This window comes from Dipodascopsis tothii (assembly GCF_038497935.1).
Source record: "Dipodascopsis tothii strain CBS 759.85 unplaced genomic scaffold V1510scaffold_40, whole genome shotgun sequence".
Lineage (NCBI taxonomy): Eukaryota > Fungi > Ascomycota > Lipomycetes > Lipomycetales > Lipomycetaceae > Neoaidaea > Neoaidaea tothii.
The window spans coordinates 40,258-68,244 of NW_027118024.1; the positions used below are offsets into that span (position 1 = coordinate 40,258).

Consider the following 27,987-nt stretch of genomic DNA (forward strand, 5'->3'; position numbering starts at 1 on the left):
CGCATAGCCCAGCCGCACAGGCCCCCCACGGCTGCCTGAGACGGCACCGGTGGGTACCAGCGGATCGCTGCAGGCCTGTGCGGGTAGCCGCAGCGGGTCGCAGCATGACTGACCCGTCAGCGCTCGACCCGGCATGCCGACCTGTCTGGCCGGCTGTGGCCTGACCCGTGCCGCCGCCGCACAGCCGGGCCGCGCCGGCCCGCCATGGAGCACCCTAGCTGCGCAGGCATCCGCCTGGCGGCATCCGTCTGAACAGGCATCCGCGGTCAGCCACCACGCACAGACCGATCCACATCCCACACGAGCCGCACGCCGCGGCGGCCGCGCGAGCCGCCCGGCCGTGTCGTTGGCTACGGCCCGGCCGCGCTGCCGGCGCTGGGCGCACAGCTGCCAGGCGGCCGGCCGCTAGCAGCCGGCGTAGTGGCCGTGCGTCCACGCAGAACCTGAACCTGAGCCGCACCGAAAAAATATTGCATCGCCCTTTCCACCCAGACCCAACCGCAATCACGCAGCCATGGCCAACGAAACTGTGCTGCTGGCAGCGCAGTTCGCGCAGTCCGTCAGCCAGTCGCGGTCGCTGGTGGCGTCGTGGCTGGGCGACTCAGACGACGACGAGATCAGCACGCCCGAGGCTGCCGCGGCCGCGGTGTCGGAGCTCGGGTTCTCGGTCGAGGACGCCGGCGAGGACGCCGAGAAGGACTTTTACAAGCGCTACGGCGTCGTTTCGGGCCGGTAGGTGGGCGCGCCGACGGGACTGACGCCAGGCACGGGCTCGGGGCCGACAAGCTCCTGGAAAAGCCGGCGGCGGCGCAGGCCAAGGCCGGATCGACGCAGCACGCTTCGGTTCGCAAACTGCAGAACCAGCTGCAGAAGAAGCGCCGGCTGGAGGAGCCCAAGCCGCGGCCGGCCGCCGAGGCCGCCGGCAGCGACGACGACGACGACGAGAGCCGGACCAGCTCGGTGCTGACGTACCGCAAGAAGCTGGCCAAGACCAAGGCCGAGGACGAGCCGCGGGCACGGCCCGGGTCGGTGCTCGACGCCATGATCGAGCGGCGCAGCAAGAAGAAGAAGAAGACCAAGCGCTAGCAGGACAATGTACATATGTAATATTACTATTATTCAATTGACCGGAATAATACAAGATTCTACAAGACAGTCTCTACGTACAACACGTACACAACAGGAACACAGTACAATAATATATAAGCCCCGACAGAAATCGCAAGTGAGGCGGCCGGACGGCCGGATCGGTGGCCACAGGCGGGCAGGGGCGCGCCGGCCAAGGGCCAGGCCGAAGCTCGCCCGCAGCCTGCGCGCGGCTGCCGCCCGCACCGCCACAGCCGTCCGCACGGCCGCTAAGATATAGACACGTAAAAGACAGATTAGTGGAAAACAAACGCACCCGTGCCCGCTGGGCCGGTAGCATGCTGCACAGCGTCGAGCGGCCCGGAACCTGCGGACGGTGATCGGTGCCTGTCAACAAAACCGTGCTTTTATACCCTGTGAACGCCAAAAGAAGCTGCATAAGACAATAACGTAGATTGTGGCACGGGCTCGCAGCGGCCGTGCGTCGGGAGAGTGTTCGTCAAAATGGGCCGGCGGGCCCGCCGGCCCGGAGTTCATGGGCTCATTCCTTGCGGCGCTTGCGCGACTCGGACAGCGGGCTCAGCGGCGGGCTCTCGACGTAGGCGCGGGCGCGGCCGGACGGGCCGAGGGACGGGCTCCAGCTGCGCTCGGCCGCGGCCGCATTGTCCATGGGGTTGAGGAGCGAGTGCAGGCCGACGCTGCCGGCGCCGGCGGGGCCGGCGGCGGGCGCGGGGGCGGGCACCGGCGAGGGCGCGCCGCCGGCGGTGGCGCTGCGGAAGCGCACGCCGAACGACGCGGGCGACGAGTGGCCGGACGAGGCCGCGGACGCGGGCCCGGCCGAGGACGGGTGCGAGGGCGGCAGCGACGAGGCCGCCGGGGGCGGGCCGGCGTCGAGCGCGGCCTTGTGGCTGGCCTGCGAGGGCGAGAGCGTGCGGATGCGGAAGCCGGGGTTGACCGCGCCGTAGTCGGCCGCGGCGGGCGGGCCGCCGAGCGCGGACGCGTGCTGCAGCGACGGCCGCCGGGAGAGCGCGCCCGGCGGCGCGGGGCCGGGCGACTGCGCCTTGATGCTGGTCGCGCTGTCCCGGCGCATGGCGTAGTAGTGCGGGTCCTGGTAGTGCGGCTCGTGCGCGCCCTGGCCGGCCAGGGGCTGCGCGGGCGGCGCTGGCGCGTGGTGGCCGTGCGCGTACTCGAGCGGCGCCGGTGGGCCGGCGTAGGGCGGCGCGTAGGGCGCGTGCGCGTGCGCGGGCGCGTGGTGCGCCAGGTGCGCCGCGTGCTGGCCGTGGTGCTGCGCCGGCGGCGGCGGCGGCGGCGCCAGGGACCCGCCCGTGCTCATGCGCCGGCCGTACGCGTGCTGGGCGTACGCCGAGTACCGCCGGTCGCCGGGGTGGCTGGGGCCGGGCCCGTCCGGGCCGGCCGTGGCGTCGACCGGCGAGGCCGTCGAGCACGACGTGGTCGACGACCCGCTCCAGCTGTGCTGGCGCATGTCCAGCGTGTTCCGGCGCAGCTTCTGCGGGTTGGTCGGCGAGTGGATGTTCGGGTACGAGCCCTGGCGGGTGCGCAGGAACGTGGGGTTGAGCGGGCCGGCGGCGGGCGCGTACGGCGCGCCGTTGGCCATGGCGGCCGGCGCGGGGCCGGGGCCGCCGGGGCCGCCGGGGCCCATGTACGCGGGCTTGTAGGCCGGGTGGTCGTAGCGCTGCTGCGGCGAGAGCCCGCCGGGGTCGATGTGGTCGCGCGGGTCGACCGCGTGGTCGTCGCGGCGGCCGCGGTAGGCCAGCGCGGTGAGCTTGCGGACTGCGGTCAGCGGCGGCGCGCGGGCACTTACGCTGGGCGTCGATCGGCGCGCGGTCGCCGGGGAACTGGGCCTTGGCGACGAGGGCCACGAGGTCCTGGATGGCGTCCTGGCAGTCGCGCAGGTGGTCGGCCACGTACTCGGTCCGGGCCAGCAGCCGCATGTGCGACTGCTCGAGCTGGTAGACCGTGTGCTCCAGGCTGGCGACGCGCACGGCGTCCGGGTCGGCCACCGCCGACGGCGGCCCGATCGCGTGGCCGGCCATCGGCATCGGAATGCCGATGCCCAGCGGCATCCCGTCGGGCAGCATGCCCGGCGTGCCCATCGGGGCCAGGCCCGCCATCAGCTGGTGGCCGTTCTCGCTCAGCGGCGTGACCGGCATCGACAGCGTGCCGGCCTTGCCCGAGATCGAGTCGCGGTGGACGATCGACTGGCGCGAGGCCCGGCGCTTGATGCCGCGCAGGGCCTCGACGTCGCCGCGCTTGAACGAGCCGTCGCCGTGCTTGAACTCCCACTGGCCCGACTCGGCCGAGCCGCCGGCGTGGAAGACGTCGTTGACTGCCGTCAGCGCGCCCGGCGCCGCACGTACCTTTGTGGAACCCGTACATGTTCAATTGCCGCACAAACGACGACACGTTCGTGTGCTTGAAGTATTGGCTGCCGTCAGCGCGCCCGCGGCGCCACGTACCTGAGCACCTTGGAGAACTCCTCGCCGGGCGAGACCACGAACGAGTCGTTCGACGGCGTCCACGAGATGAGGTGCTGGATGGCCGCGTCCTCGAGCATGCTGCCGTCAGTGCGTCCCGGCGGCCACGTACTTGTACAGCTTCTGGACGAACGCCGTCTGGTTGACTTTGGGCGCGGGCACCGGCGTCGGCGCGGGCGCGTCCGGCGGCGGCTGCGACGGCGGCAGCGCCGCCGGCGCGGGCGCCGGCGGCGCCGATCCCGCGGGGCTTGCGGCGCCGGCGGGCCCGGCGGCGGCAGTGCCCGGCGGCGCCGTCTCGGCGGCCGGCGACGCGCGCGCGGACGGCGGCGTGCGGCCGGGCGGCGCCGCGGCAATTGCGCCGCCCGCGGGCGACGCCGGCGACGACGGCGCGAACCGGTCCAGGGCGGGCCCGGCGGCCGAGACGGCGGCCGAGACGGGCACCACGCCTCCGTTGGCGACTGACATCGGGCGGACGGGCGCGGGCGCGGGCCTGGGGGACGCCTGCAGCGGCGGCGGCGACGACGGCTAGGGCGAGACGACGCGAACGGCGGCCGGGGCCGGCGGAAAAACGGGTGCAGACGGGCGCCGGCGGGCTGGGAGACGACCTGGCGGGCTGCTGCGCGGTGCGGTGCCGCGGATTCGGGCGATGGCGATGGACCTGGGGACGGCGAGGTGCGGTGGAGAGAGAGGCGGTGAGCGTAAAGGAGCCCAAAGTCAACCACCACGCCCTGGCGGAGCAGTCCTACAACCGAAAATGTCGCCAAACGAAGCTAGCAGACACCATCCGATGGACGCCCGCGGCCGCGCGAGCCACGCCCGGGGCCGGCCAGAGGCCGCGCGCACGCACCGCGGGCCGGCGGCGGCGCTGGCGGGCGTTGGCGGGCGCTGGCGGGCGCTGGCGGGGGCCGCAGCCGTCCGCGCGGGCGCCCTGGCCGACGCGCAGCGATGCCCATCGCCGCCCGCGGCCACGCTGCCCGCGGCCGCACGCGGCCAGCGCCGGGCGCGCACGCGGCTTGGCCGCAGGCCAAGGCTACGACTAGTGGCCGATCGCCGGTGCCGGCTCGGCGGCGGGCTGGCGGGCTGGCGGGCTGGCGGGCACCGGCGCAGACCGGCGTAGCGGCTAGGGTACCGGCCGGCGCGCGAGCTAGGGCTTGCGGCGGGGCCCGCGGCCAGCCGGGCGGGCTGCGGTCCGCGGCGGTGTCGGGCTCTGCAGCCGCTTGCGGCGCGGCCCGCGGCCATGGTGCCGGCTCGCCCAGAGCCGCCCAGTCCCAGCGGCGTGGCTGCGGCGCCGCACGGCGGCGGCGCCTGCAGGCCCTCTTGCGCCGTGCGTGTGGCGGCGAACGCGGCCGCGGCGAACCCACCGCCAAACGGCCATTCGCTTGCGCGCTGGCAGGCCGCTGGCGGGCGCTGGCCGGCCGCTAGCGGCCGGTGTCGCAAGGCGCACGGCCCGGCCGGGCCCACCGCCGCAGCGCGTCCACCGGCACAGGCTGTTCGTAGCGATCTGCGGCCGCCACTGGCGATCGCCGCCTAGCCGGCCCGATCGAGGTGTTAGGGGTGCAGCTGCGCGGCTAGTGCGCGGCTGTCGCGCATGACCACCGTGCGTCCGACAGCCGCCGCCCCCGTGCGCAGCCTCGCGCGACGCACGCTGGCGCCGCTGGCGCCCAGTCCGGCAAGCGCGGCGCACGCTGCGCGGCCGCGCCTCCTTTTCTCCTAGCGCATACGCTGTGCTGCTTGCGGCTAGCGCGCCGTCGGACGCGACTCGCGTTCGCCGGCGCCGCGGCCGCGCGGCGCGCGCCCGCGACCGCCTCGCCGCGCCGCGATAACAGCCGCCCCGCAGGCGGCTGCTGGGGCGCCGGCTTGGCGCGGGCTGGCACTAGGTGTCGGCTGCGCCGACCGCACCGCGCCAGCCGGGATGCGCCGCCCCAACGCTCGCTACGAATAGGCGCGCTAGCGCTGCAGGGGCGCGCGCTGCCACCGTGCACGTATCCGCCCACCCCGCACGCGCCATCACGTGGCAGCGCGCGTCGACGCGCCTGGTCTGCGCTGTCTAGGGGCCGCCCGCGTGACCCCGGCTCAGCCGCGTCCCGCCGGGGCGGAATGTGCTCGTACCGGATACGAGCTGCCCGCGCCGCCGGTTCCGAGTCCTTGCGTCGCAGATCCACCACCCCGCTGTAGCGCCAGCGCGACAAGCCTCCGGCGACGACTCCGGCGGGGCAGACCCTGCAAGCGGCTGCGGCTTGCCGGCATCTGGCCCAGCGGCGTCGCCGCCGGAGGCTCGTGCGCGCCACGCAGGGCTGCGAGCCTCCGGCGGCGACTACGCCGAAGGTGGCTGCTGGCCAGACAAGCCCCGGCCGCCTGCAGGCACTCCGGGGGCGCCGCCGGCTCGTGCGGCTATGCGCCACAGCGGCTATATGCTGTCGCCGAGCCTCCGGCGGCCACTCCGTCGAGGTGGTTGCCCTTCGGGCAAGTTACGGCGACGCCACAGCGGCCGTCTGCTGTCCACGAGCCTCCGGCGGCGACTCCGTCGACGCTCGTTGCCCTTCGGGCAAGCCCACGGCCGCCCGCAGGGCCCACCCTCGACGGAGTCGCCGCCGGAGGCTCGTGCGGCTATGCGCCGCAGCGGCTGCGCCACGCGTGCAAATCCAAACTTTTATTGCTACCCTACTCCTCCATGACCATCGAGTCGCGGGTGACACCCTGGGCCAGCTCCCGGCGGATCTCCACCGAGATCTTGGGGTGGTGGCGCAGCTTGACGATCTGCAGCAGCGCGTCGCGCTGGTCCTCGGTGATGTCGTTCTTGTAGCGCTGGGCAAAGGTCAGCAGCGCCTGGTGCCACAGAACCGGCAGCCGCGTGGTGCCTGTGGCGCGGTCGCGCTCGCCAAGCGACATGTTGCGGAAGCGCAGAAAGTGGAAGACCACGCCGTCAATGACCTTGTACGGCAGCGCGTACTTCTTGTCGAGCAGCACGCGGATGAAGAGCGAGTTCGTGCCCGAGTACTCCATGTCGGCCAGGCGCAGCAGGGCCGCGGACGAGTGCAGCGACGGGATCGAGACCTTGGCCATGACGGAGCCAACGATGACGGCCTCGCGCAGCGTGCAGGTGCCCGACTCGCACAGCGGGAACAGGAAGCCCTTGAAGAACGCGGCCGGCTTGTAGAGCGACTTCTTGAGCGACCGGTAGAGGTGGTAGTTGAGCGTCTTGTTCTCGGCGATGTCGTCGCGGAACCGGTCGAGGATGACGTTCGACAGGAACCGCTGGGACTGCTTGGCCTTGAGCGAACTCACAAAGAGCTTCGTGGCCTCGAAGCAGGCGTTCGGCGACCACTGCTCCGGCTGCGTCAGGTCCACGACGTCCTCCCAGTTGCGCAGCGACGGGATGATCTTGAACGCCTTGGGCAGCTTGCCGGACCGGTACCGCGACAGCAGCAGGCCGACCTTGGAGTAGACCTCGACGACCTTGGGCGGGAACGCGGCCTCGCGCTCGGCCGGCGCGGCCGTGCGGGCCTCGCCGGCCTCGGCCTCGCGCAGCTTCTCGGCGATCTTGTCGGCCAGCGTCATCGGCCGCCCGGCGCCGCCCGGCAGGAACCGCTCGAACAGCGCGGCGTCGTCGGCGTCGATCTCGAGCTCGTCCTCGTCGCCCGAGAACCGCGCCGAGTCGTAGTCCTCGTAGTCCTCGTCGTCGTCGAGCTCGCCGACGACCTCCTCCTCGTCGTACTCGTCGCGCCCGGCGAACCCGCGCGGCCGCTCGTCGCGCTCGATCTCGGCCTGCTGCTCCTTGGCCATCTGCAGGATCTTGCGCGACGTGGCCGCGTCCACAAACGTCTCGTCCTGCTCCGTGCGCTCGGCGCGCTTGGGCTTGTTGGTCACCCGCAGCCGCCCGTCGCCGAGCGCCGCGGTCTCGTAGTCTTTGGCCAGCGGCTCGTGCCGGGCCGGGCCCGGCCCGGCCTTGTTCGCGCTCTTGAGCGACTTGGGCGCCTTGGGCATCTTGCCGATCTGTGTCTGTCTGGAGAGCTGGCCGGCGAAGATTTTTCGCTGGGAGTTTGAAAATTTTTGGCGTTACCCGGCTATCACGAAACCCAACCGCGCCCGTCCGCCTCCGCGTCCGCACGCCATGAGCTCCACCCCAGGCGTCCCGGCCGCGGCGGGCGACGACGCCGGCGCATCCCTCAAGCGCGTGTCGAGCACGGCCGGCCACGATGCGGACGACGGCGCGCGCAAGAAGGCCCGCGACGCCAAGAAAAAGCGGCCGGCACCTACCAAGCGGCGCGACCGGCCCGACGGCAAACCCGACGCCCGCGGCGACGGCAAGGACAAGCCGAAGAAGAAGGTGGGCCGGCCGGCCAAGACGGCTCCGCGCGCGCGCGCCGAGCCGCCGTACCTGTCGCCGCTGCGGATGAAGTACCCGCCCTACAAGGCGGCAGACCTGTCCTCGACCGCGCGGCTGCCGACGTTTCTGGCGCCGTACACGGCCGTGGCGGACCCGGCCGACGGCCGCGCCCTGCGGCTGTACCAGACGGACGACCACCCGTTCAACCGGCGCGGATTCCGCTACATTCCGTGCGAGGTCACGCCCGACCTGCCCGCGCTCATGTACCGGCAGGTGGACGTGCCGCCGTACGGCGCGCGCGCGTCCTTCGAGGACATGAGCACGCAGATCCTGGTCGACCGCGCGACCGCCACGGTCGTGTCCACCGACAAGGGCTTCCGCATGGTGCGCGCCAACGTCGGCGTCCGCGAGGGCACCTGGTTCTGGGAGTGCCGGATCCTGCACACCAGCCCGGCCGGCGCCGGCAACGTGCGGCCCGGCTGGACGCGGCGCGAGGCGTCGCTGGAGACGCCCGTCGGCTTCGACGCCTACGGCTACGGCGTGCGCGACACGACCGGCCAAAAGATGCACATTTCCCGCGGCGAAGACCTGCTCGACGGCCCGCTGCACACCGGCGACGTGCTCGGGCTCGAGATCAGGCTGCCGTCGCTGGCAGACCAGCTGGCGCGCGCACGCACGCACGCCGGTGACCCCGGGCCGGCCCCGGCCATCTCCAACGTCGTCCGCGACCGCATTCCCGTGCGCTACAAGGACCAGCTCTACTTCGAGCAGTTCGAGAGCATGCCCGCCAAGGCGCTCTACGACCTGCTCAACCCGGACGCGTCGACCGCAGCGGACACGCAAAAGATCGCGGCCGTGACGGCCGAGCTCGGCCTGCCGGGCTCGTCCATCCGCGTGTTCCGCAACGGCGCGCTCGTCGGCACCGCCTTCGAGGCGCTCCTGCCGTTCCTGCCGCCGCACTCGGAGCCGCTGCAGTCGCTGGGCGGCCGCGTGACCGACGACGGCATGCTCGGCTACTTTCCGTCCATCAGCGTCTACAAGGGCGGCGTGGCCCAGTTCAACTTTGGCCCGCAGTTCGACCACACTCCCGCCGACCTCGCGCCGGACGCCCGGCCGATGTGCGACCGCTTCGACGAGCAGATCGCCGAGGACATTGTCTGGGACATTGTGGACGAGGTCGAGTTCGAAGAAGTCGACGCCGAGCTCGACCGCGAGCGCCGTGCCTCGGACGAAAAGGCCCGCAAGAAGTCTGAGGCCCAGCAGAAACGCGTCGAAGAGCGCGAACAGAAAAAGGCCGAGCGGGTGGCCTCGCGCCTAGCCGAAAAGGCCGAGCGTGCGGCCGAGAAGGCCGAGCAGCGCCGGCTCAAAAAGCAGGTCAAGGCCGAGGAGCGCGCGGCCGCGCAGGCGCTGGTCAAGCTCGAGGGCTTGGCCGACGCCGCACCGGCGCCACCGCCGCCCGAGGTCTAGTGTATATGTTAATGTACTATATTACTTGTACAAACAATCCGGCGGCCAGGCACCACCGCGACTATGTGCTGGACGGCCGCATGCGCTCTTGCGCGCCTAGCGAGCCGATGAGATTGTTTCGCTGGGGAGAGCTGACATGCGAGCACATATAGCCGCTGTTGCATATAGCCGCTGTGGCGCATAGCCGCACGAGCCTCCGGCGGCGACTCCGTCGAGGGTGCGCCCTGCGGGCGGCCGCTGCTTGCCCGAAGGGCAACTACCCTCGACGGAGTCGCCGCCGGAGGCTCGCCAACGGCATATAGCCGCTGTGGCGCATAGCCGCGCGAGCTGTCTTACGGACAGCCGCGTGCTTGCCCAAAGGGCCACCGCCCGTCCGCAGTGCGGCCAGTCCGGCATATTCGCCGCCTGAAGCTCGCCATATAGCCGCATATAGCCGCACACCTCACTACCGCGGTGCGAGCTGCACGACGCCCGCGCGCTCGCCCACAGCGTCGTGGCCCTCTTCCCAGTCGGCCTGGCACAGCGGACACTTGGTAGACCGCTTGGCGCGAAAGTACGTGGCCGAGCAAAAGTCGTGAAACCGCGTCAGGCAGGTCTTGGTGCGGCAGCGCTGGCCCATGAGCACGATGTCCTGGCAGGCCGTGCACCGCTTGACGCGGGGAGCCTCGTCTTCGTCGTCCCGGTGGTTGTACGTGTTGACGAGGTACGTGCCGAGCTCGAGCAGCGCCCGCTGCGTGAGCGTGTAGTAGCCGGTCCTGGGGTCAGCCGCGCCGCGCGCGCTCTTACTTGGACCGGAACAGCCACCCGTCGGCAACGAACGCGTCCAGACACTTTTGCGTGGCGGCCTTGGTCATCTTGACGTTGGCCGACTTGTTTAGGATGACCATGCTCTTGACGGCGAGCACCTCGTTCGTGCTGGCGTCGTTCTGCTCGACAAAGATCTCGTCGAGCACGAGCTTGAACAGGTCGATTTGCTCGGGCGCGTACGTCGTGGCCAGCGACATGAACTCGTCTGAGCGCATGTTGACCAGCGCCCAGATGAGCGTGCCGTCGATCTGGCTCTTGGCCGACCGGATCTCGAGGTCGAACTCGTGCAGCGCCGAGTTGGCGATCAGAACGTACTGGTCGATCACGTCCTGGGTGATGTTCTCGGGCGCGACCGCGGGCGTGGCGGGCGCGGACTCGGGTGCAGTCTCGGGCGCGGTCTCGGGCGCGGTCTCGTCCTCGCCCTCGGCCGGCGCCGGGCTTGTCGCGGGCACAATCGTGCTGGCGACCAGCGCCCGCAATTGCTCCGCGTCAAAGTCCCGGTACGTGATAAAGCCCTGGATAAACGCCCGGTGGCTGTCGGTCAGGTCCGGCATCTTGCTGCAGCCCGTGGCGGCGCCGGCGGCAAGACGCGTCCGCGATAGCCGGGTAATGACGCCGCACGGTGTGCGGCTCCAACGGCGTCATCGCGCCCGCCGCCGCAGCCCACTCGGCACCCCACCATGAAGACCGGACTCAAGTTTGACAAATTCGTGCTCTTTGGCGACTCGATCACCGAGTACGCCTACGACCAGTCCAATGGCTTTGCGCTCGGCCCGGCGCTCCAGAGCGGTACGTGTGCGTCCGTCGTCCGTCGCTGACCGCAGTCTACGCCCGCAAGCTGGACATTGTCCAGCGCGGCTTCCGCGGCTACAACTCGGACCACGCTGTCGAGATGGTCGGCGACATTATCGCCAACGAGAACGCCGGCGCGGGCAAGGTCAAGCTGATGGTGCGTGCCGTCCGGGCGAGCTGACCCCAGTACGTCTTCTTTGGCTCGAACGATGCGTCTGCCCTGCCGAGCCCGCAGCACGTCCCCAAGGAGCGGTACCAGGCCAATCTGCGCAAGATCGTGGCGGCAATCCGTGCCGCCGACATCAAGCCCATCATCGTCGGCCCGGGTGCGTTCAACATCCACCAGTGGAAGGTCGGCCGGCCGTGGGCGGTCGAGCAGCGCACGCAGGCGCTGGCGCGCGAGTACAGCTATGCGGCCCGCGACGTGGCCGCCGAGCTCAGCGTGCCCTTCATCGGCCTGTGGGATCTGCTCATGGCGTCCGTGGGCTGGCGCGAGGGCGAGCCCATCATGGGCGACATCGCCGTGGCTGAAGACGCCCCGCTTGCGGCGGTGCTCACCGACGGCCTCCACTACAACGGCGCCGCCTACAAGGTCTTTTACGACGCCGTGCTGGCTACCATCAAGGAGTCGTACCCGGAGCTGCACTACGACAACCTGGAGACCCACCTGCCGCACTTTGACCAGTTGACGACGATTGATGTGCTGAAGCAGGCGTTGTAGACGGCCGTGACGCCGGCTATGGCGCGGCGAGGCGCGCCTCTGCCGCAGCCGCTCCGGGCGCAATTGAGGCGCGTCGATTAGCCGAGGCTCTGCCGTTGACCAATTGACTCTACCAAACACCAATGCCGGTCCGTGTGTCCGGACCGGGTCCGCAAGGACTGGCCAGTACGTAGCCGGTACACGACCAGTACCAGTGCCCACTTCACGTACGCTCGTTGGGGCTGCCGCCAGCCGCGGGGTCCTGCCGCGGGCGCCGGCGGCAGCAGCTCCGACACGCCGAGTCGCACCAGTGACGCGGCATGTGGCCGTGCGCGCGGCGCGCTGTGCAGCCTGTGGCGGTGTGTGGCGTCGTGCGGCCCGTTCAGCCGCTTGCCCCGACCCGCGCACGCCACGGGTCGCATGCCACCGCGGCTACTTCCGGTGGCCCTACGGCTATGTGCTGCAGGAGCTGTGGCGTCCGGCCACCGTAGCGCAACCAACCCGACCCGCCACCTTAGCGCTGCCAACCCGACCCGCCGGCCCCGCCGTGCGACCGCCGCGCGACCCGCCGACCTGGCCCTCAGCCGTGCCGCAGTGTCGGCCGCGCGAACGTACGGTGCGCCGGCCGCCGTCGCCGCCGCCCTTCGTCGCGCTCGTGCAGCGCCGCAGCCTCGTAGCAATCGCCTGCCTGTGCGGCCACTTGCGCGTACATGCAAACGGTCCCTGCCGCGCATCACATCAACAAAAGTATGGGCCACTAATTGAGACCTGATACATAACACCAAAAAAAAAGCGAACCACGTCAGCAGCTCGACGACTCCGACCTGCACGCACACGACTCGGCCCAGACAGCACGAGCCCTTCCAGCTCGGATCGACCAAGCGCCAGCGACCGAACACAGCAAGCATGTGGTTGTCGGATGTCCAGAGTACGTGCCACAGGGGGCTGGGCGCAATGTGCTAACGTGAGCAGAGGCCGGCGTAGGCCTGACCGCGGCTGGTAGGTGATGTAGGACGTGTGCGCAGCCGGCGGACGCAGCCGCTGGGCCGTCCGGAACGGCCCGCGACCGCGGTGCCGCGCGACGCCGCGCACCGACGCGTGGGTGCTGACCTCCAGGCTGTTTTTTCCTCGCTCTCGGCGTGCTCACCTTCTTCGACGCCTCGCTCCTGGCATTTGGCAACGTAAGTCGCCGTATGGGCTCGCTGACGCCCAGATTCTGTTTGTCGCCGGTCTGACGCTGATCATCGGCGCCCGTAAGACGGTCTACTTTTTCTCGCGCCGCCAAAAGATCCGCGGCACGCTGTGCTTCGGTCTCGGTATCCTGCTCATCCTCATGCGCCGGTCCTTTGTGGGCTTCACGATTGAGTTCTTCGGCATCCTCGGCCTGTTTGGGTACGTATACGACGCGGCCGCTCTAACGCCAGTGACTTCTTTTCGGTCATCGTCGCGTTCCTGCGCTCGCTGCCCCTCATCGGTCCCGTGCTGTCGTCGCCGTTTGTGGCCCCGGTAAGTGACTGCGCGGCGCGTGCTGACCTCAGACCATCGACCGTTTGGCCGGCATCCGCGTGCTGCCCGTCTAAATGCCCGGACTCTTTTTTGACAGGCCGCGTGCCGGGCCGCGCTCGCCGCGGCCGCCCGTATAGATTGTGTTTTGCTCTTCGCCGCGTCACGACTGCCTACGAACCGTCTGATTTCTCTCGGCCCCGGCCGGACCTGTGTTACTAGTGTATCTGTCTACGTCTATAGTTTAATGACCGTCTCTTCCAGACCCTGGCCGAGCGATCACCGGGCAGAGGCCATCACAGCCTAGCTGCCGGCCGGCTACCGGCCGCGCGGCCACCGGCCGTCGTGGCCGGTCGTCGTGGCCGCTGCTCGCTTTGCGATGTCCACCGCGCCGCGATGCCTGCGATGCCCACACTACGCCCTATCCGGCAACCGGCCGTCGCCAACAGCTGTCTCCACGAACGCCAAACTGCTCCACGGCCTTGACGGACCCACTACAGCCACGCAACCGGCACCGGCCGGCACGCGAGCACGCTCGAATAAGCACGAAAATTCAGCCGCCGGCCTGCGTCGTTCCACGATCAGACCGACGACCCACATGATGTCGTCATTCTCTAGTATCCAACACTGATCAGGTAGTCGGCCAGCTGCTCGACAATCTTGGTGGCCTCGCCCGCCTGGACACCATCCGGGTAGTGCGTGATCAGGATGGCCTGAGTAGTCCGGACCAGTACCAGGCCCTCGGCGCCCTGGCGGTTAGCGCTGGCGGAAAAAAGACTCACCTTCTTGCCGTAGATGCTGCGCTCGTCCGCACGCAGCAGGAAGTACTTGACGCCCTGCGCGAGCAGGCCCTTGGCCTGCAGGCCGGACGGCGTGTCGAAGCCGCGCGCGATCTCGCTGAGCTCGCTGGCCGACAGCGTGAAGCCGGGCGAGACAGCCCACGCGCTGTCACCGGCACGCGAGTAGATCGCGGCCCGGTCGATCTTGCCGGACGCGGTCAGGTTGTCGATGTAGGCTAGACGTCAGCACAGCTGCGGCGACGGCACCGCCGATCGTACCTTGCCAAGACATGACTGGGGGGTGCTGAGGTGTGCAATTGTTCGGAGAGAAACTGCTTGTTAGCAAGGCTCGCCGTGGCGACCGTGGCCGGCTAATCGGCCGGCAGGCGACGGGTGCCATCGACCCAGGGGGAGTCCGCGCGGTCCGCGCGACCCGCGGGCGACCAGACCGCCGGCGGCCCAGGCCCGCGGTTCCAGGCCTATGGCTCCGCCGGCGGGCCGCCCCGACCCGCGCAGTGGGCGGCACGCGCCCGCGCAACACAGCCACGTCTGCGCCCGCACCCATCGTCAGCCGCAGGCCGTGCGCCCGGTTGCGGCCGCGAATCAGCCGTCGTGGAACACGGCAGAACATGAATCCAGCCGACGTACGACGGCGATCGCATCCGCGCGATCACGACCACGCCCACGCCCGTCGCCAGCCATCACGGGGACCGGCGGACGCGTGCGGCCGAGCGCAGACGGCCGAGCCCAGTCAGGCCACGCCGGCCGCGCACATCCGCGCGCATCCGCGCGCCCGCGCAAGATCCACTCAGCCGTCGCGCGGGCAGGTCCGGCCGTCACCGGTCACACAGCCACGTAGTGCGCCAGAGCCTACCTGTCCTTGTATGACAATTAGAGCCGGTCGTGCTTGACAGAGATGTTTGTCAAGGTACCTTAGAAAGGGTTAAATTACTTGGTCGGCGTGCTACCTAAAAGAAAGGTTGGCACTGCCTTTGCTGGTTCTCGGGTATTCTGAGCAAGCAAAACACAGAACGTCTTGCAGATAAGAATGAGGTTAGTGGGAAAACAGAACTTGAGTAACTTGTTATGTCATCGGTCTCGGGTCTGGCGGCCCTTACCCTGCCGAGGGACTGAGGGGACGCTGTTACCCGGAGGACGCGGTGGCGCGTGGCTCTGCCCCTGGACGGCGGCCGTTCGGCTGGGTCCGCGCCGGCGCAGGCGTGGGCTGCCAGAGGCCAGACTTAATCTGGCCAAGCCGCGCCGGGCAAGACTCGGTCGCCGCGGCCGTGTCCGCCGGGACACAAGCCACGTAGCAGAATGCAGGCGAGCGGGCAACCGCGAGGTGACTCGGCGGCGGGCGCAGCTCGGTGCATGCGGCTTACGTGGCGACTGCATGTGGCGGCGCAGTGGCTCGGCTGACGTGCGGCTCTGCCGGTCGTGCGGCTCGTGCGGCTCGTGCGGCTCGTGCGGCGCACGCCCTACGTCGTCCTCGGGTTTCCGAATGATTGCTATTAACTAAAACACGCGGCGCACGAACACCAAACATCAAACGCCATACATATCGAGTGCAACGAAAACGCCAGGTCGCAAGCGGCAATTGTTCTTCAAGTAAATGAGCACGCCAGCCGGCGCGCAGTACAGCAAACCAGACAATTAAGAGATTATTCGCGGGACAGTAAACAGATAGGTTTTAGTAGTATAAACAGGCAGCGTCCATCGTCGGCCGCGCGCCACCGGCAGCCTTCGGCAGACCAGTCGAACGCAACCACGCGTGCAGCCGCACAACGCATGTTGGTACACTGCACCCAAACACAGGATATACAGATTAAAGCACAACTTAGTAAAACAGTATATATACAGAGCGCGCACGAGACAGAACAGCAAGGAAACTACCAAAAAGGATTAAAAGCCCAATTAACGTCAAAACCCACGTACGCGACAAACAATAGCCAAAACCCGCACGACCAGACCACGATCCTCAAACATTTTTTTTTTAAAAAACCCTAAACAGATGCAGCCATATTTTTTGTACCCAAAACGCGAGATCATCTATAACTCATGATTCATGAAGCCCGAGACCAAGCGGAAAACCGCGGGACAGGCCGGCCGAGATGGCCTGGCCGACCTGCAAAAAAAAAACGCCCCAAACTTCCGTAAGATCCATAACATCTCAAAAAATTCGCGAGAAAAACCGAAAACAAGAACGAGCGGGTGGGCCGGGGCAGGGTCCAGCCCCGGCCGCGCCTGTCGTAAACTTTTGCGTCTTGATTATCCAGTTCCGTCTTCTGAATTGATGGCCGTCGGTTGACACTCACGCAATCTCGGTGCCGAAGCTGAACGGTGAGCCGATGACGGACGTCATCGAGCGGCCGCCGACGGCACCCGAGCCAAAGCCCATCGGACGTGTGCCGATGGGCGCCACGGCCGACGTCGTGTTGGCACGGATGAGCGAGATGCGCGGCGGTGAGTGCTCGGGGGACGAGCCCGAGGTGCTCGACTGCTGCGTGGTGTTCGTGTCAAACAGACTGAAGTTGGCCGAACGCGAGAGCGGCGACGACGTGCCGTTTGAGCTCGAGCGCGGCCGACCGATCGGCGACGCCGAGCCCGACGTCTGCGCCGACTGCGTCGACGCCGAGCCGCCCGAAGTGAGCTGGACCGGCGCCTGCTTCGGTCCCTGGGGCAGGCCGTTCTTGGCCTGGCCCTGAGAACCGTGACCGCCTGGAGCGGCGCTGTGCTTCGAGCCCTGCTGGGCCTGCTGGAACGGGTCAAACGCTAGACGCGGTGACGAACCGCGGTGGTCCGAGAAGGCGCTCGGCGTCGGGCCCGACGACCGCAGCGCGTTCTGCTCCTCCGCCGAAAGGTTCATCAGCGGCTCATTGCCGCTGAACGAGCTGTACATGGTGCGATGCTGGCGCGCCATGAACTCGCGGCGGTCCTCGTCCGAGAGCGCACTAGGGCTGGTGACACCCGAGTCGCGCTGCTCCTTGGTCAGGCCTTGAGGCATGTCCGCGAAGAAGCCCGCCGGCACGCCCTGGGGAAACAGCTTGCGCGCCGAGTCCGGCGAAATGGCCCGGTTGAACTGCTGCTCCTGGTGGAAGTTGCGCAGCTCGCGCTCGCGCTGCGCCGCCAGTCGGCGCTTCATCTGCAAAATCTGGTCCGGCTCGGTCGAGCGCGACTGCGCGGGCTGCTGGAAACGCTGGGGCTGGTAAAAGCTGTTGAGCCCCATCGACGACTGGCTGCGCATGATGTCGTTCTCGGGCGTCGGCAGACCTCCGTACGGCCGACCCGGAAGTTGCTGCATGGCGCGCGGGTCCAGGGGCGGTGACGGGTGGTGAACGGCTTCTGGGCCCGTCAGCGGCAGCCCCCCGTTGCCCGCGCGGAACTTACTGGGGTTGAGAAGCGGCACTGCCCCATCGCGGCGGGACGGGAAGAACTTGCCGCTCTTAATCAGATTGTCTAACGCACGGTCGACTTCTGGGCGGGGTCAGCACGGCCGCCGAACGTAGGAGACATACCTTCTAATTGGGAACCAAATGCCCCCGACTCATCGACGGGCAGGATAGGAACTGTAGCCAACATGTCAGAACCTGTTTGCGAAAGTGAGTCTGCAAAGTGTACGGCTGCCGAGACCACGCAACCGAGAAAAAAAAATGAGCAGAGTGCGGCGACCTGCTCCTGGCTAATAGGCTGTCGGAGTCACCGGACAGTCGAACGAGAAAAGAAAAGAGGGACGGATGCGAGACTAGAGTCTTGCAGTCGTGCGTTCGATTATATGCGTTTGGGTTCAGGGAAAAAATGGAAAAAAAAAATTAGGCAACCGCCAACAGAAAAAGCCAGCCCAGGAGAGGTGGGTGAGTACGCTCACATGACTTGGCCACAACACAGCCGGGTGACTCTTTGGCCACAATGCAGAACTCTAAAGAAAAACTTCACTCGGCGCGGGTACAGGCACCGCGCACGGGTACCATCGACTTACCTGATCCGCGGGCATCCCACGGCCCCTGGTAATTGGGCTGCCACGTAGCGGAGTCGTAGTAGGACATATTCTGGCGGTCAGCTCCGTCCGGAAGCCGGGCCGGCCGGTGGCGGCATGCGCTGGCAGAGGGGCAGGACGCGCTGTGGCGCAGGCGGCACCAACGCGCATGTACGTCACGCGCAGGTCCTTGCGGGACCCACCACGGGTACCAACGCGGGTACCAACGCGGGTACCAACGCGGGCACTCGGGCACAGCCGCACGTCGTGCGGCGCAACCCGGGTCTATCTCTACCGGTGCGACGGGCCGCCGCAGGGCCCAGCCGCGCAGCTGCCACGCTGCGGCTGCCACGTAGCCCGCCACGCCCGCAGCCTATCGGCGGCGTGTCCTGGGCTGCGCCGCTGTTGCGGCCTCCGCGCGCCGCCGCGCTGGTCGCGCTGCAACCAGCGGTGCGGCGCGCAGCGAACACCGCCCGCGCTCCTGCCGCCGCTCCGAGCCGCCGCCACCTCTTCGATCGGGTTGTCGTTACTTACCAATTGGAGTCTTGTTCTGACAGGATAAAGCACGGAACGCTGAAAGCTGAGGGGAAGACAATCCCACGGCAAATTATATAGCCCTGGATAGGAGTCGGCCGGTCTGTGAAACCGCGTTTCCTAGCGCGCCTTACCCTGCTTGTCGTCTGTCGCTAGATGTAGCCTGTTTGTCTGCTTAGGCCCTACGTGCCATGCGAGTGCATGCCATGCACAGATGGACGCGCCCGGCCAATCACGCGTCCAGTGCTAGCTCCGGGACCGTACCTCTGTGCGCTTCTAGTCTATGCATGACACACGCTAGCTCCGCGGCCGTCAATAGCGTTCACGTGATCTGCGGCTACCGGCAGCGCCTGCGTACCCGCGGCGGCCTTCTGCGGCCGCGCTGTGCGCAAACGACGCTGAGGCTAGCGGTGATGTCACATAACCGCATTGATTTTTTAGATTTCTAACGGCGGCTCGATGGTTTAGTGGTATAATTCTCGCTTAGGGTTTACTCTGAGTCGATTGCGAGAGGTCCCGGGTTCAATTCCCGGTTGAGCCCATTTTTTGCTGCTGCTCCTTTTTGCTGCTGGTTGTCGCGCGACTCCATCGGGTAGGCAGGGACAGCACGGCAGAGGCGGCATCTGCCGGCAGAGCTTACGCCCAGCTATCGCCTGACGCCCTCATACTGTTCTTTCCACAACTCACAACTCCTTACTACATACATGCAAATTCAGTGTCCTTACGTTTCCAAAACAACCGTAGCCTTGAACTCGTTCGTCCGGTAGACGTCGTTGATGCAGCGTAGCTCGACCGTCTGCCCATGTGCCTCCTCCGGCACAGTCATGCGCACACGCATAGGCCTGTTCCAGGCCGTGCCCGGACGCGGACTGATGCGCTTGAGCGCGTAGATGCGGTCCGTAGATGGGTTCGCCAGGATCAGGAACCACGCTTCCTGCTGAGGCTTGGGGTACTTGGGACAGTAGCAACGGTAGTCGCGCGACAGCGGCGCACGCGCGCGCTGCAGCGTGACGTCGAGAGTGTCCGCGTCGGTCTGCTCCGTGCCGATCGTGAGCTCGGGCACGCTGCGTGCAACCTTGGTGAACTCGGCGCGGCTGCCGGGCGGCACGTCCAGCTTGCCCATCAGCGTCTTCAGCTCCTTGTCAGACAGTCCGGCAAGCGCGGCCATGGTCGGCAGGGCCGGGTCGTCGAGCGGGCGCGGCGTGAGGCCGGGCAGGCCGGTCAGCGGGTGGTCGTCGAACCACATGGCCTGTTTGAGCGACTGGATGACCTCAATGAAGCCGAGGGTCGCCTTCAGGTACTTGAGCTCGGCCATGACGTCAATGGCCGCCTGCAGGATACGCAGACACTGGTCCAGCACCGAGACCGTGTCCTGGATGTAGTCGGCGATGGGCAGGTCCATGCGGCTCAGGAACGCCTGCAGCAGCAGGAACGCCTTGACGTGCGGGTCCCACATGACGACCTCGAGCAGCTCACCCGGGAACCGCGTGGTCTTGGACATCTCGATGTTGAGCAGGTCCTCGTTGTGGCGGACCGGGAGTTCTGGAGTCAGCGCAGCCGGCAGACAACTTACCATCGTACTCGACCGCCTCGCAGAGCACGCGCAGGCAGTGCTCGAAGCCAGGGTACCGTTGGGCACGCTCGAGCATGTTCCGGATCGTCTTGTGCGACAGGTAGTAGTAGCTGCTGATCTTCAGGAACGGCGTCGGGTGCAGCGCGCCGGCCGTGTCGATCAGCAGACAGCCCGACTGCTCGAGCTCGTCGAGCGAGGTGTCGATCAGGCCTACCAGGTAGCTGTTGATGCCCTCGGGCGTCGTGTCCTGCAGGCCGTAGTACGACGGGTTCTTGTGCACCCGGCGGAAGAGATATGTCCACGTCAGGAAGTCGAGGCCGTCCTGGCGCGTGGCAACCGTGCCGGTCGAGATCTCGGCGCCCAAGTGGTTGTCGAGGACCTTGTGCAGCGACGACTCGACCGGGAAACCGATGTTGATGAAGTGCTTGTAGAACGACTTCTTGGACTCCTGTGTGAAGATCATGGCGACGCCGCTGGTGTCGAAGGCGGGACGGCCGGCACGGCCCATCTGGCGGTCAGCGCTGCGGGTGCACGCCGCACGGCGTGCGGCTCAGCGGCGGCTACATGCCGCACCGCATGCGGCTCGGTGGCGCCGCACGAGCCGCATGCCGTGCGGCTCAGCCGCGCCCACTTACCATCTGCAGGATGTCCGTCAGGTCCATGTCCCGGTAGCCCTCGATCTTGGCGTCGAAGAACTGCGTGCCCTTGATGATGACCAGGTACGCCGGCAGGTTCACACCCCAGGCCAGCGTGCTCGTCGCAACCAGGATCTGGACCTTGTTGTTCGCAAACAGCTCGTGGCTGATCCGGCGGTCCGAGTCCACCAGGCCGGCGTGGTGCAGCGCGATGCCGAACTGCAGCGACAGCTTGAGCGTCTCGTCCTTGACGCGCAGCAGCACCATCTCGAGCTCGTCCTCGGACATCTTCAGGAACCGCCGCGGGTTCTCCTCCATGCCGCAGAAGTTGATGAGGTCCATCGCCGTCAGCCGCGTCTGCCGCCGCGACGCCACAAAGATCAGCACCGGCTTGATCGGCGAGTGCATCTTGATGGCCATGTACGCCGGCTTGTTCATGCTCTTCATGAGCGGGCAGAAGCCGGTGTTGTCCTGGAAGCCGTCGATGTACATCTGCAGCGGCACCGGCCGGACCGACTGCGGAAAGTTGAAGAGGCCCTCCTTGACGCCGAGCCAGCCGGCCATGTCGCCGGCGTTGGCGACGGCGGTCGACATGCCCAGCAGGCGCACAGGCTTGTGCGTCTGCGTCGACACGTAGTTCATCCGGCTGACGATCATCTCGAGAATCGGGCCACGGTCGCTCGCCAGCAGGTGGATCTCGTCCATGATGACGAGCGCGACCTGCTGGACGAACTTGCGCGCCTGCCAGTTGCGGCTGATGCCGTCGAACTTCTCGGGCGTGGTGATGATGATGTCCGCCGCGCGGATGCTGCGCACGTCCGGCGCATTGTCGCCGGTGAGCTCGACCACGCGCACGCCGGCCGGCGCAAGCCGGGCGCCCCAGTCGTCCACGCGCTCGCGCACGAGCGCCTTCATGGGCGCGATGTAGACGACCTTGCAGCCGGGGTGGTCCCGGAACGCCTTCCAGATGGCCAGCTCGGCCGCGACGGTCTTGCCGGAGCCGGTGGGCGATCCGAGCAGGACGTTGGTCGGCAGGTGGTACATGCAGTGGAAGATCATGGTCTGCATCGGGTTGAAGTAGCCGAACTTGGGCGCGTAGATCTGCTCGGCCACCGGGTTGGCCAGCGCGGTGATCGGCAGCGGCCGCAGGTCGAGCAGCTTGGTCTGGATGCTCTCGGTGTCGGGGCGGATCAGGTGCTGGAACGAGACGGCCACGACGGACTCGGCGCCGGCCCAGCGGTCCGACACGGCGCGCACGAAGATCTGCGGCGGCAGCGGGTCGGTCAGCGGGATGGAGAAGTCGAGCGCGTGCGGGCTGTAGAGCTGCCGGCGGCTGAGGATGAACCGCGCGCTGTGCAGGATCTCGGACTCGACCGAGTCCTCGACCCAGATCCAGAAGAACTCGGACCGGCCGTGCACGCGGTCGTTCCACGTGAAGTTGGGCACGATGTCGAGGTGCACGCGCAGCACGTTGCGCGTGATGGGCGCGACCTCGGCCTCGATGGTCAGCAGCGGGAAGTTGCCGACGCAGCGCGCGAGGGTGCCGCCGATGCCGCGGTTGTGGACGAACTCGCCGAGCTCGCCGGCGTCCATCTCGCGCAGGGCCTCGATGGACGAGTCCTTGGCGTCGAGCTGGGCGACGACGGCGGCCGGCAGGCCGAACTGGGCCAGCGGGTGCTCGAACGACCACAGCCGCTTCTCGAGCGACTTGCACAGCGACAGAAGCACCAGCGCCAGGTGGCCCCACCGGCGGTTCATGGCGATCAGGAACAGCGCGCGGCAGATCCGGGCCGAGTTCTGGGCGACGTAGCCCGAGTCCGACACGAGCGAGAACGAGTCGATGTTGGCCTTGGAGATGTAGGCCTGGATCAGGATGTTGATCTTGCCGTGGGACGTGTCGGTCGTGCCCGCGACCTGGCACGGCGCGTAGCTGTCGCGGAGCTTGGCGAGCTCGGTGGCCTCCTCCTGGCGCGACCGCAGCCCGTCGAACTCGCCCGACATGGACAGCATGGCCAGCACGTCCGCCTCGCCCTGGCCGGGCGCCATCATGTTGTTGAAGATCTCGACCGACGTGTGCAGCAGGTAGAAGTCGGACGCGATGCGGCCGAGGTCCTTGGGCACGAGCGTGCCCGTGCGCTCGTCGAAGACGATCATCTGGTTGGTGTGCAGCGTGCGCGCGGCGTTGACCACGAGCTCGCGGCGGCGCTGGCCGAGCAGCGGGTCCGACGCGAGCGTGCTCCACTCGATGCCGTAGGCGAGCGCGTTCTTGCGCATGCGCACAAAGAGGTACGTGTAGCCCAGCCACTGCACGCCCTCGTCCACGTTGGTGACCGTGCCGAGCGAGATCTCGGCGTTGAGGTTGTCGACGACCTTCTCGACGAAGCGCGACTCGATCGCGTGCTGCTGCGTGATGGCCGAGATGTAGTGGCCGAGCCGGTCGACGGACGTGCACAGAAAGGCGATGCCGAACTTCTCGTACTGCGGCCGGCCGGCGCGGCCAAAGATCTGGATCACGTCCGTGATGCCCAGGTCCGTGAAGCCGCCCTTCTTGGCGTCGTACACCTGCGTGCCCTTGATGATGACGGCCGACGCCGGCAGGTTGACGCCCCACGCGAGCGTGGCCGTGCAGCACAGGATCTTGAGCACGCCCTCGGCGAAGAGCCGCTCCATGAGGTTGCGGTCCGTGCGCAGCATGCCCGCGTGGTGGATGCCGAGCCCGTCGCGCAGGATCTCGCGCAGCTCGCGGTTGCGCGACTTCTGGATGTCGGCCGAGGCCGCCCGGTAGCGGTCGTGCTGCGACGCGTCAAACAGCGCCAGGTCGCCCTCGGACATGGCCATCTCGCGCAGCATCTTGGCCGTCTTGAGCGTGTCCTTGCGCGAGTGCACAAAGATCATGACCTGGTGGCCGGCCGTGAGCATCTCGATGACCTTCTTGTACGTGACCTTGTCGATGTTCTCGACGGCCTGCTTGCTGCCGGCCTTGCCGCGGACGCCGATGAAGTGCTGCTCGAGCGGGATCGGCCGGAACGAGGCGTCGAAGTAGAACAGGCCGGCCATCAGGTTGACCTTCAGGAACTCGGCCACGTCGACGAAGTTGGGCAGCGTCGCCGAGAGGCCGACGATGCGGATCATGCTCTGCGTGCTCTCGACCTGGCGCAGCGTGCGCGCGACGAGCGACTCGATGACGGCGCCGCGCTCGTCGTGCAGCAGGTGCACCTCGTCGATGATCAGCAGCTTGACCTTCTGGACGAGCTCGCTGTCGCCGTTGGACTTGCGCGTGACCACGTCCCACTTCTCGGGCGTGGTCACGATGATCTGCGTGGCCATGATCTCGGCCTTGGTGAGCTGCATGTCGCCGGTGAGCTCGCGGACCTCGATGCCGGCCCACGCCAGCCGCTTGCCCAGCTTCTGCACGATCTCGGCCGCGAGCGCCTTGAGCGGCGCCACGTAGACGATCTTGAAGTCGCCCTTGGCGATCGCGTACGCGTCCGCGGCCGGCTCGTCGAGCGGCGACGGCGTGCAGTGCTGCGCGATCGTGCGCAGCACCGCCAGCATGGCCACGTCCGTCTTGCCGGCGCCGGTCGGCGCGCAGATCAGCATGTTCTCGTTCGTGCCGTACGCGACGGGGTACACGAGCGACTGCACGCGGTTGAGCGTCTTGTAGCCCTTGAACGTGCGCTGGCAGAGCGTGTCCAGCTCGTCGATCTCGACCAGCTTGCCGCCGACCGCGTGCTCGACCTTCTTCTTGGGGTACGGGATCGTGATCTCCTCGTACAGGTCCTCGGACTCGCGCGTCGTGCCCACGGGCAGGCTGTACTTGTTGCCGGACGTGCTCAGCGTGTTTCCGGCGTCGTGCGCCCGGTACACGTGGGGGTACTGCGTCTCCGAGACGGCCAGCCGCGGCGGCGGCAGCGCCAGCTGCCGCGCCTCGCGCGCGTTCTCCTGCACGCGGCGGCGGTGCTCGTCCTTGGACAGGATCCGCGGCTCTTCCGGCTGCATGAGGTCGTCGATGTCCGGGAATTCGTCGCGCCGGGCCTTCTTGCCGCGGTCGGCCGTGCGCACCGTCACCTGGCTGTGCTGGTGCGGCTCGCCGACGTCGCTCGTGGGCATCATCTGCGGTCAGCGCGCCCGCCGGTCGACTTACCAGCGCGTTGCGCACCTGCTCGCGGTGCTGGACCAGGTCCGAGATGAACTCAAAGTCGTCGTAGCCCAGGATGTCGGCCAGCCGCGACTGGATGTCCAGTTCTGGCGTCAGCCGGGCCCTGCGCCCACTTACCGCCGGCCCGCGACGTGAGCGTCTCCTCCAGCGTGCGCAGGAGCTCGTCCGGGGCGAGCGTGTTGCCGGTCCGGCTGATGTACTCCACCGTGCGGTTGTTGAGCCACTCGCGGTCGTACGCGCCGCTGCCGCCGGCCTCCACAGGCTCGTCGTCCGACGGCGACGAGTACACGCGGTCGTCGTCCGTGTCGGACGAGTAGTCCTCGGCGTCGTGCTCGAAGTCGTCGTCGTCGAGATCGAACCGGATCTGGCGGCCATCGACGTCGATGAAGTCGTCGGGCTTGGGCGCGGTCTGGACGGCGGCCAGCCCGTCCTGCATTCGCTGGAACGACTGCAGGAACGCGCTGAGCGCGCCGTCGGGGGGCTCGTTGAGCGCAGGAGCCATGTTTGATAGAGCTGGCAGCGGCGGCGCGGGCGATATGTCGTGCGCCGGGTAACGCGTACGGTGCAGCGCCGGGTAACGCGCGCCGCACGGCGGCCGGGTAAACCAGAGCCCGCTCGAAAATTTGTCGCCGCCGTCCCTGTCCGCCGCACAGCATGGTTGTCCGAATTGACGGCAAGAAGATCCGCGGGAACGCGATTGTCAGGGTACGTATTGTCGTGGGTCGTCGGCGGCGAGCCCCGGGCGGCGTCGGCGGGCGTGGCGGCGCTGCGGCCGGCTGCAGCGGTCGTGGCTGCCGCTGCTGCCGGGCGTCGCTGCCGCTGCTGCCGTGCGTTGCTGCCGCTGCCGCGGCGGCAGCAGCGGCCGGGCACCAGGCATCGCAGCCGCGCACTGCGCGCTGCTGCGGCGGGCGTGCTGCCGCCCGCCGGTGTTGCAATTCGCCATATCCCGCCCGCCGCTTCGTCGTCGCTCCGTCGCCGCTTCTCCTCCCCGCTCCTTGCTGACCCCCAGCTCGCCCTGGCAACCAAGTTCTACGCGCTCGGCAAGCAGAACGCCCAGAAGATCTGCTCCAAGCTCGGGTTCTACCCGTACATGCGCGCGCACGAGCTGACAGAGCAAAACGTCCTCTCCATCTCCAAGGAGCTCTCGTACTACACCATCGAGGACGAGGCCAAGGCCGTCATGCGCGCCAACATCGCCCGCCAGCGCGACATGGGCAGCTACATCGGTCGTCGCCACGCCATGCAGTACGTCTGTCGCTCTACGTCGCTAACTCCAGTCTGCCCGTCCGCGGCCAGCGCACCAAGAAGAACGCCGAGACCGCGCGCCGGCTCAACCGGCTGGAGCGCCGCGCGTTCAGCACACAGGTCCCGGCGCCGGCGGCGCCGTCCCAGCGGCTGTTTTCGTTCCTCAAGTGGTTCTAGCCTGGAGCCTCTGTACATAGAATATATTCATCTAATACGCCGACGCTACGCCTCACTGGCCGGCAGGTCTGTGTAGATGCCGACGAGGCAGTTGCGCTCGCGCCGCAGGAGGATGCGCCTGCTGTCAGCGTCGTCTAGGAGCTGCGGCCCGCCCGGCGGCCGCGCGGGGACCCCGACGGCAGCCGGCCGCCACGGCCGCGGCCGCGCGCGACCGGCCGGCCTCGTCGGCCGCCCGCCTGGCCGCCCCGCCGCCGCCTCGCCGCCGCCGCACGGCCCCAGCCGCGCCCGGCCTTCGCCGTCCCGTTTCCGTCGCTACTCACATATCACGGTACTCGACCACGCCGTTTGCCGACTCGCCGATCGTATCCCGCGCAATCGTGTACAGCCGGCTGGCGTCGTCCTTCTCGGCCGCGCCCCGCACTGTCGTCAGCCTGCCCCCCTCGCCGCGTACCGTCCAGGCACATGCCGCTCTTGGTGTCGATCAGAATAAAGCCCTTCGTCTTCACGCCCGGCTCGGCCAGGTCCGATCTGCCGTCAGCGCGTCCCCCCCGTCTCTCCACGCACGTCACAGCGCCATCCATCGCCGTCTGCTCGCCGTCGGCCATCTCTGCGTGGCGCGGGTGCTCTGCGGGCGGTCGGTTGTGTTCACGATAGTGCGGATTTCGGTTGCACGCAGCGCTGTAAATAGGCAAGCCATCGCGAACGACAGCGCAACAAGTAGCCGTTACCTCGCCGCCATCCGCCGTCCACGGACTTCCGCAGGTCAATTCCCGCAACACCGACGCCGCGGCCCATCCAGCGCCCCCGTCGACAACCGCCCCACGTCCGCAAGCGCGCCTGGGACCCATCAGCTCCGCTTGCGCCTGCGTCGGCGACCCGCCATCATGATCCTGTCGATCCTGTCCTACGTCGGCATCGCCGTCGGCTTTGTCTTCCTGACGCTGGCCATCGGTAGGTCGTCTCGGGAGCGCCGCTGACAGCAGCCGCCGGGCTGTACTACCTGTCCGAGCTCGTCGAGGAGCACTCGACGTACACCAAGAACCTGCTCGAGAAGCTCATCTACGCCATCTCGGTCGTGCACGTCCTGCTGCTGGTCTTTGACCGGTTCCCGTTCTGGCTCACGGTGTTCTCGCTGGTCTCGCAGGGCGTGTACTACCAGAACCTGCGCCAGTTCCCGTTCATCCAGCTGTCGAGCAGCACGTTCATAGCGAGCTGCGGTAAGTGCACGCGCGGACGCGCTGACGCCAGTCCTGGTCCTGCTCAACCACTACTTCTGGTTCCAGCACTTCTCGAAGCCGTCGGTGCCGCCGCCCGCGATGCGGTCGTCGCCGCTCTACGTGCCGCCGTCGTCCTACGCCACCTTTTCCGAGATCTCGTCGTTCTTTGGGATCTGCGTCTGGCTGATCCCGTTCGCGCTGTTTGTGTCGCTGTCGGCGGGCGACAACGTGCTGCCGAGCACGGCCGGGGGGCCGTCCTCGGCGGGCGCGGGCCACGGCGGCCTGGATGACCGGAAGCAGGGCGCGCGCAAGGGCACGGGGCTGGCGAAGGTGGTGGTGTCCAAGTTCAAGGCTGGAGTGGAGGAGGTCTGCCGGGTGGTAGGCTGGGGCGACGACTACCGCTCGGGCGGCGGCCGCCTGGTGTGAGCGACGCCGCCGGCCGGCCGCGCTGCGACGGCGCGGCGGCAGTGTACATTACGATTGTCGCTCGTCTAATACCATTGTGCGCAGAGAGCGTG

The 27,987-nt window shown here is 67.9% G+C and overlaps 12 protein-coding genes and 1 non-coding gene across 13 annotated transcripts; 6 read left to right on the plus strand and 7 right to left on the minus strand.

Annotated features, from left to right (window-relative positions):
* Positions 1 to 1,323: 1,323 nt before the first annotated feature.
* On the minus strand, positions 1,324 to 4,379 carry V1510DRAFT_432050 (HSF-type DNA-binding-domain-containing protein). Its single transcript, XM_066935464.1, has 5 exons — positions 3,694 to 4,379; positions 3,564 to 3,662; positions 3,465 to 3,532; positions 2,909 to 3,433; positions 1,324 to 2,877 (listed from the first exon to the last, which is right to left on the minus strand). The coding sequence occupies exons 1-5, from the start codon at positions 4,044 to 4,046 to the stop codon at positions 1,628 to 1,630; spliced, it is 2,295 nt and encodes a 764-aa protein (XP_066786849.1). The 5' UTR covers positions 4,047 to 4,379; the 3' UTR covers positions 1,324 to 1,627.
* Positions 4,380 to 6,211: 1,832 nt separating this feature from the next.
* V1510DRAFT_422886 (Bystin-domain-containing protein) lies at positions 6,212 to 7,587 on the minus strand. The gene has a single exon (XM_066934865.1). The coding sequence runs from the start codon at positions 7,563 to 7,565 to the stop codon at positions 6,243 to 6,245; it is 1,323 nt and encodes a 440-aa protein (XP_066786850.1). The 5' UTR covers positions 7,566 to 7,587; the 3' UTR covers positions 6,212 to 6,242.
* A 271-nt stretch (positions 7,588 to 7,858) lies between these two features.
* Positions 7,859 to 9,537, plus strand: V1510DRAFT_422887 (uncharacterized protein). The gene has a single exon (XM_066934866.1). It carries the CDS (start codon positions 7,975 to 7,977, stop codon positions 9,373 to 9,375), a length of 1,401 nt encoding a protein of 466 aa, XP_066786851.1. The 5' UTR covers positions 7,859 to 7,974; the 3' UTR covers positions 9,376 to 9,537.
* V1510DRAFT_422885 (Nse1 non-SMC component of SMC5-6 complex-domain-containing protein) lies at positions 9,538 to 10,744 on the minus strand. The gene is made up of 3 exons (XM_066934864.1): positions 10,162 to 10,744; positions 9,665 to 10,130; positions 9,538 to 9,569 (listed from the first exon to the last, which is right to left on the minus strand). The coding sequence occupies exons 1-2, from the start codon at positions 10,734 to 10,736 to the stop codon at positions 9,821 to 9,823; spliced, it is 885 nt and encodes a 294-aa protein (XP_066786852.1). The 5' UTR covers positions 10,737 to 10,744; the 3' UTR covers positions 9,538 to 9,569; positions 9,665 to 9,820.
* A 112-nt stretch (positions 10,745 to 10,856) lies between these two features.
* Positions 10,857 to 11,818, plus strand: V1510DRAFT_422891 (SGNH hydrolase-type esterase domain-containing protein). The gene is made up of 3 exons (XM_066934867.1): positions 10,857 to 10,971; positions 11,007 to 11,131; positions 11,162 to 11,818. Exons 1-3 carry the CDS (start codon positions 10,863 to 10,865, stop codon positions 11,693 to 11,695), a joined length of 768 nt encoding a protein of 255 aa, XP_066786853.1. The 5' UTR covers positions 10,857 to 10,862; the 3' UTR covers positions 11,696 to 11,818.
* A 390-nt stretch (positions 11,819 to 12,208) lies between these two features.
* V1510DRAFT_432055 (Got1/Sft2-like family-domain-containing protein) lies at positions 12,209 to 13,440 on the plus strand. Its single transcript, XM_066935465.1, has 6 exons — positions 12,209 to 12,602; positions 12,647 to 12,673; positions 12,791 to 12,855; positions 12,888 to 13,066; positions 13,099 to 13,180; positions 13,213 to 13,440. Exons 1-6 carry the CDS (start codon positions 12,581 to 12,583, stop codon positions 13,252 to 13,254), a joined length of 417 nt encoding a protein of 138 aa, XP_066786854.1. The 5' UTR covers positions 12,209 to 12,580; the 3' UTR covers positions 13,255 to 13,440.
* Positions 13,441 to 13,791: 351 nt separating this feature from the next.
* V1510DRAFT_404976 (profilin) lies at positions 13,792 to 14,248 on the minus strand (the record flags this gene model as incomplete). The annotated part of the gene is made up of 3 exons (XM_066932297.1): positions 13,792 to 13,926; positions 13,960 to 14,192; positions 14,236 to 14,248. 3 exons carry the CDS (start codon positions 14,246 to 14,248, stop codon positions 13,792 to 13,794), a joined length of 381 nt encoding a protein of 126 aa, XP_066786855.1.
* A 2,019-nt stretch (positions 14,249 to 16,267) lies between these two features.
* Positions 16,268 to 17,999, minus strand: V1510DRAFT_370076 (uncharacterized protein; the record flags this gene model as incomplete). Its single annotated transcript, XM_066931421.1, has 4 exons — positions 16,268 to 17,298; positions 17,344 to 17,430; positions 17,472 to 17,522; positions 17,933 to 17,999. The coding sequence occupies 4 exons, from the start codon at positions 17,997 to 17,999 to the stop codon at positions 16,268 to 16,270; spliced, it is 1,236 nt and encodes a 411-aa protein (XP_066786856.1).
* Positions 18,000 to 18,916: 917 nt separating this feature from the next.
* Positions 18,917 to 19,004, plus strand: V1510DRAFT_t250. The gene has a single exon. It is a non-coding gene; the product is annotated as a tRNA-Pro (tRNA).
* Positions 19,005 to 19,135: 131 nt separating this feature from the next.
* Positions 19,136 to 25,346, minus strand: V1510DRAFT_432058 (Sec63-domain-containing protein). Its single transcript, XM_066935466.1, has 5 exons — positions 24,948 to 25,346; positions 24,816 to 24,916; positions 20,672 to 24,784; positions 20,037 to 20,544; positions 19,136 to 20,005 (listed from the first exon to the last, which is right to left on the minus strand). Exons 1-5 carry the CDS (start codon positions 25,330 to 25,332, stop codon positions 19,185 to 19,187), a joined length of 5,928 nt encoding a protein of 1,975 aa, XP_066786857.1. The 5' UTR covers positions 25,333 to 25,346; the 3' UTR covers positions 19,136 to 19,184.
* A 124-nt stretch (positions 25,347 to 25,470) lies between these two features.
* V1510DRAFT_383122 (mitochondrial 37S ribosomal protein uS13m) lies at positions 25,471 to 26,295 on the plus strand. Its single transcript, XM_066931671.1, has 3 exons — positions 25,471 to 25,535; positions 25,840 to 26,075; positions 26,108 to 26,295. Exons 1-3 carry the CDS (start codon positions 25,485 to 25,487, stop codon positions 26,250 to 26,252), a joined length of 432 nt encoding a protein of 143 aa, XP_066786858.1. The 5' UTR covers positions 25,471 to 25,484; the 3' UTR covers positions 26,253 to 26,295.
* V1510DRAFT_422917 (uncharacterized protein) lies at positions 26,244 to 26,905 on the minus strand. Its single transcript, XM_066934868.1, has 4 exons — positions 26,817 to 26,905; positions 26,704 to 26,780; positions 26,573 to 26,672; positions 26,244 to 26,370 (listed from the first exon to the last, which is right to left on the minus strand). Exons 1-4 carry the CDS (start codon positions 26,855 to 26,857, stop codon positions 26,298 to 26,300), a joined length of 291 nt encoding a protein of 96 aa, XP_066786859.1. The 5' UTR covers positions 26,858 to 26,905; the 3' UTR covers positions 26,244 to 26,297.
* Positions 26,753 to 27,973, plus strand: V1510DRAFT_422920 (transmembrane adaptor Erv26). Its single transcript, XM_066934869.1, has 3 exons — positions 26,753 to 27,203; positions 27,236 to 27,469; positions 27,501 to 27,973. Exons 1-3 carry the CDS (start codon positions 27,137 to 27,139, stop codon positions 27,893 to 27,895), a joined length of 696 nt encoding a protein of 231 aa, XP_066786860.1. The 5' UTR covers positions 26,753 to 27,136; the 3' UTR covers positions 27,896 to 27,973.
* Positions 27,974 to 27,987: the final 14 nt, after the last annotated feature.

Bases quoted from the DNA above. Each gene is read 5' to 3' on its own strand.
- V1510DRAFT_432050 (XM_066935464.1), bottom strand. From the start codon at position 4,046: ATGTCAGTCGCCAACGGAGGCGTGGTGCCCGTCTCGGCCGCCGTCTCG. The intron at 3,663-3,693 runs GTACGTGGCCGC...CACTGACGGCAG, and splicing joins TTCGTCCAGAAGCTGTACAA to CATGCTCGAGGACGCGGCCA. The intron at 3,533-3,563 runs GTACGTGGCGCC...CGCTGACGGCAG, and splicing joins GAGTTCTCCAAGGTGCTCAG to CCAATACTTCAAGCACACGA.
- V1510DRAFT_422886 (XM_066934865.1), bottom strand. From the start codon at position 7,565: ATGCCCAAGGCGCCCAAGTCGCTCAAGAGCGCGAACAAGGCCGGGCCG.
- V1510DRAFT_422887 (XM_066934866.1), top strand. From the start codon at position 7,975: ATGAAGTACCCGCCCTACAAGGCGGCAGACCTGTCCTCGACCGCGCGG.
- V1510DRAFT_422885 (XM_066934864.1), bottom strand. From the start codon at position 10,736: ATGCCGGACCTGACCGACAGCCACCGGGCGTTTATCCAGGGCTTTATC. The intron at 10,131-10,161 runs GTAAGAGCGCGC...GGCTGACCCCAG, and splicing joins GGGTGGCTGTTCCGGTCCAA to GACCGGCTACTACACGCTCA.
- V1510DRAFT_422891 (XM_066934867.1), top strand. From the start codon at position 10,863: ATGAAGACCGGACTCAAGTTTGACAAATTCGTGCTCTTTGGCGACTCG. The intron at 10,972-11,006 runs GTACGTGTGCGT...CGCTGACCGCAG, and splicing joins CGGCCCGGCGCTCCAGAGCG to TCTACGCCCGCAAGCTGGAC. The intron at 11,132-11,161 runs GTGCGTGCCGTC...AGCTGACCCCAG, and splicing joins CGGGCAAGGTCAAGCTGATG to TACGTCTTCTTTGGCTCGAA.
- V1510DRAFT_432055 (XM_066935465.1), top strand. From the start codon at position 12,581: ATGTGGTTGTCGGATGTCCAGA. The intron at 12,603-12,646 runs GTACGTGCCACA...TAACGTGAGCAG, and splicing joins GTGGTTGTCGGATGTCCAGA to AGGCCGGCGTAGGCCTGACC. The intron at 12,856-12,887 runs GTAAGTCGCCGT...GCTGACGCCCAG, and splicing joins CGCTCCTGGCATTTGGCAAC to ATTCTGTTTGTCGCCGGTCT.
- V1510DRAFT_432058 (XM_066935466.1), bottom strand. From the start codon at position 25,332: ATGGCTCCTGCGCTCAACGAGCCCCCCGACGGCGCGCTCAGCGCGTTC. The intron at 20,545-20,671 runs GTAAGTGGGCGC...GCTGACCGCCAG, and splicing joins TGACGGACATCCTGCAGATG to ATGGGCCGTGCCGGCCGTCC. The intron at 20,006-20,036 runs GTAAGTTGTCTG...CGCTGACTCCAG, and splicing joins CGAGGCGGTCGAGTACGATG to AACTCCCGGTCCGCCACAAC.
- V1510DRAFT_383122 (XM_066931671.1), top strand. From the start codon at position 25,485: ATGGTTGTCCGAATTGACGGCAAGAAGATCCGCGGGAACGCGATTGTC. The intron at 25,536-25,839 runs GTACGTATTGTC...GCTGACCCCCAG, and splicing joins GCGGGAACGCGATTGTCAGG to CTCGCCCTGGCAACCAAGTT. The intron at 26,076-26,107 runs GTACGTCTGTCG...CGCTAACTCCAG, and splicing joins GGTCGTCGCCACGCCATGCA to TCTGCCCGTCCGCGGCCAGC.
- V1510DRAFT_422917 (XM_066934868.1), bottom strand. From the start codon at position 26,857: ATGGCCGACGGCGAGCAGACGGCGATGGATGGCGCTGTGAC. The intron at 26,673-26,703 runs GTACGCGGCGAG...GGCTGACGACAG, and splicing joins GAGCGGCATGTGCCTGGACG to TGCGGGGCGCGGCCGAGAAG. The intron at 26,371-26,572 runs GTGAGTAGCGAC...CGCTGACAGCAG, and splicing joins GTGGTCGAGTACCGTGATAT to GCGCATCCTCCTGCGGCGCG.
- V1510DRAFT_422920 (XM_066934869.1), top strand. From the start codon at position 27,137: ATGATCCTGTCGATCCTGTCCTACGTCGGCATCGCCGTCGGCTTTGTC. The intron at 27,204-27,235 runs GTAGGTCGTCTC...CGCTGACAGCAG, and splicing joins CTTCCTGACGCTGGCCATCG to CCGCCGGGCTGTACTACCTG. The intron at 27,470-27,500 runs GTAAGTGCACGC...CGCTGACGCCAG, and splicing joins CACGTTCATAGCGAGCTGCG to TCCTGGTCCTGCTCAACCAC.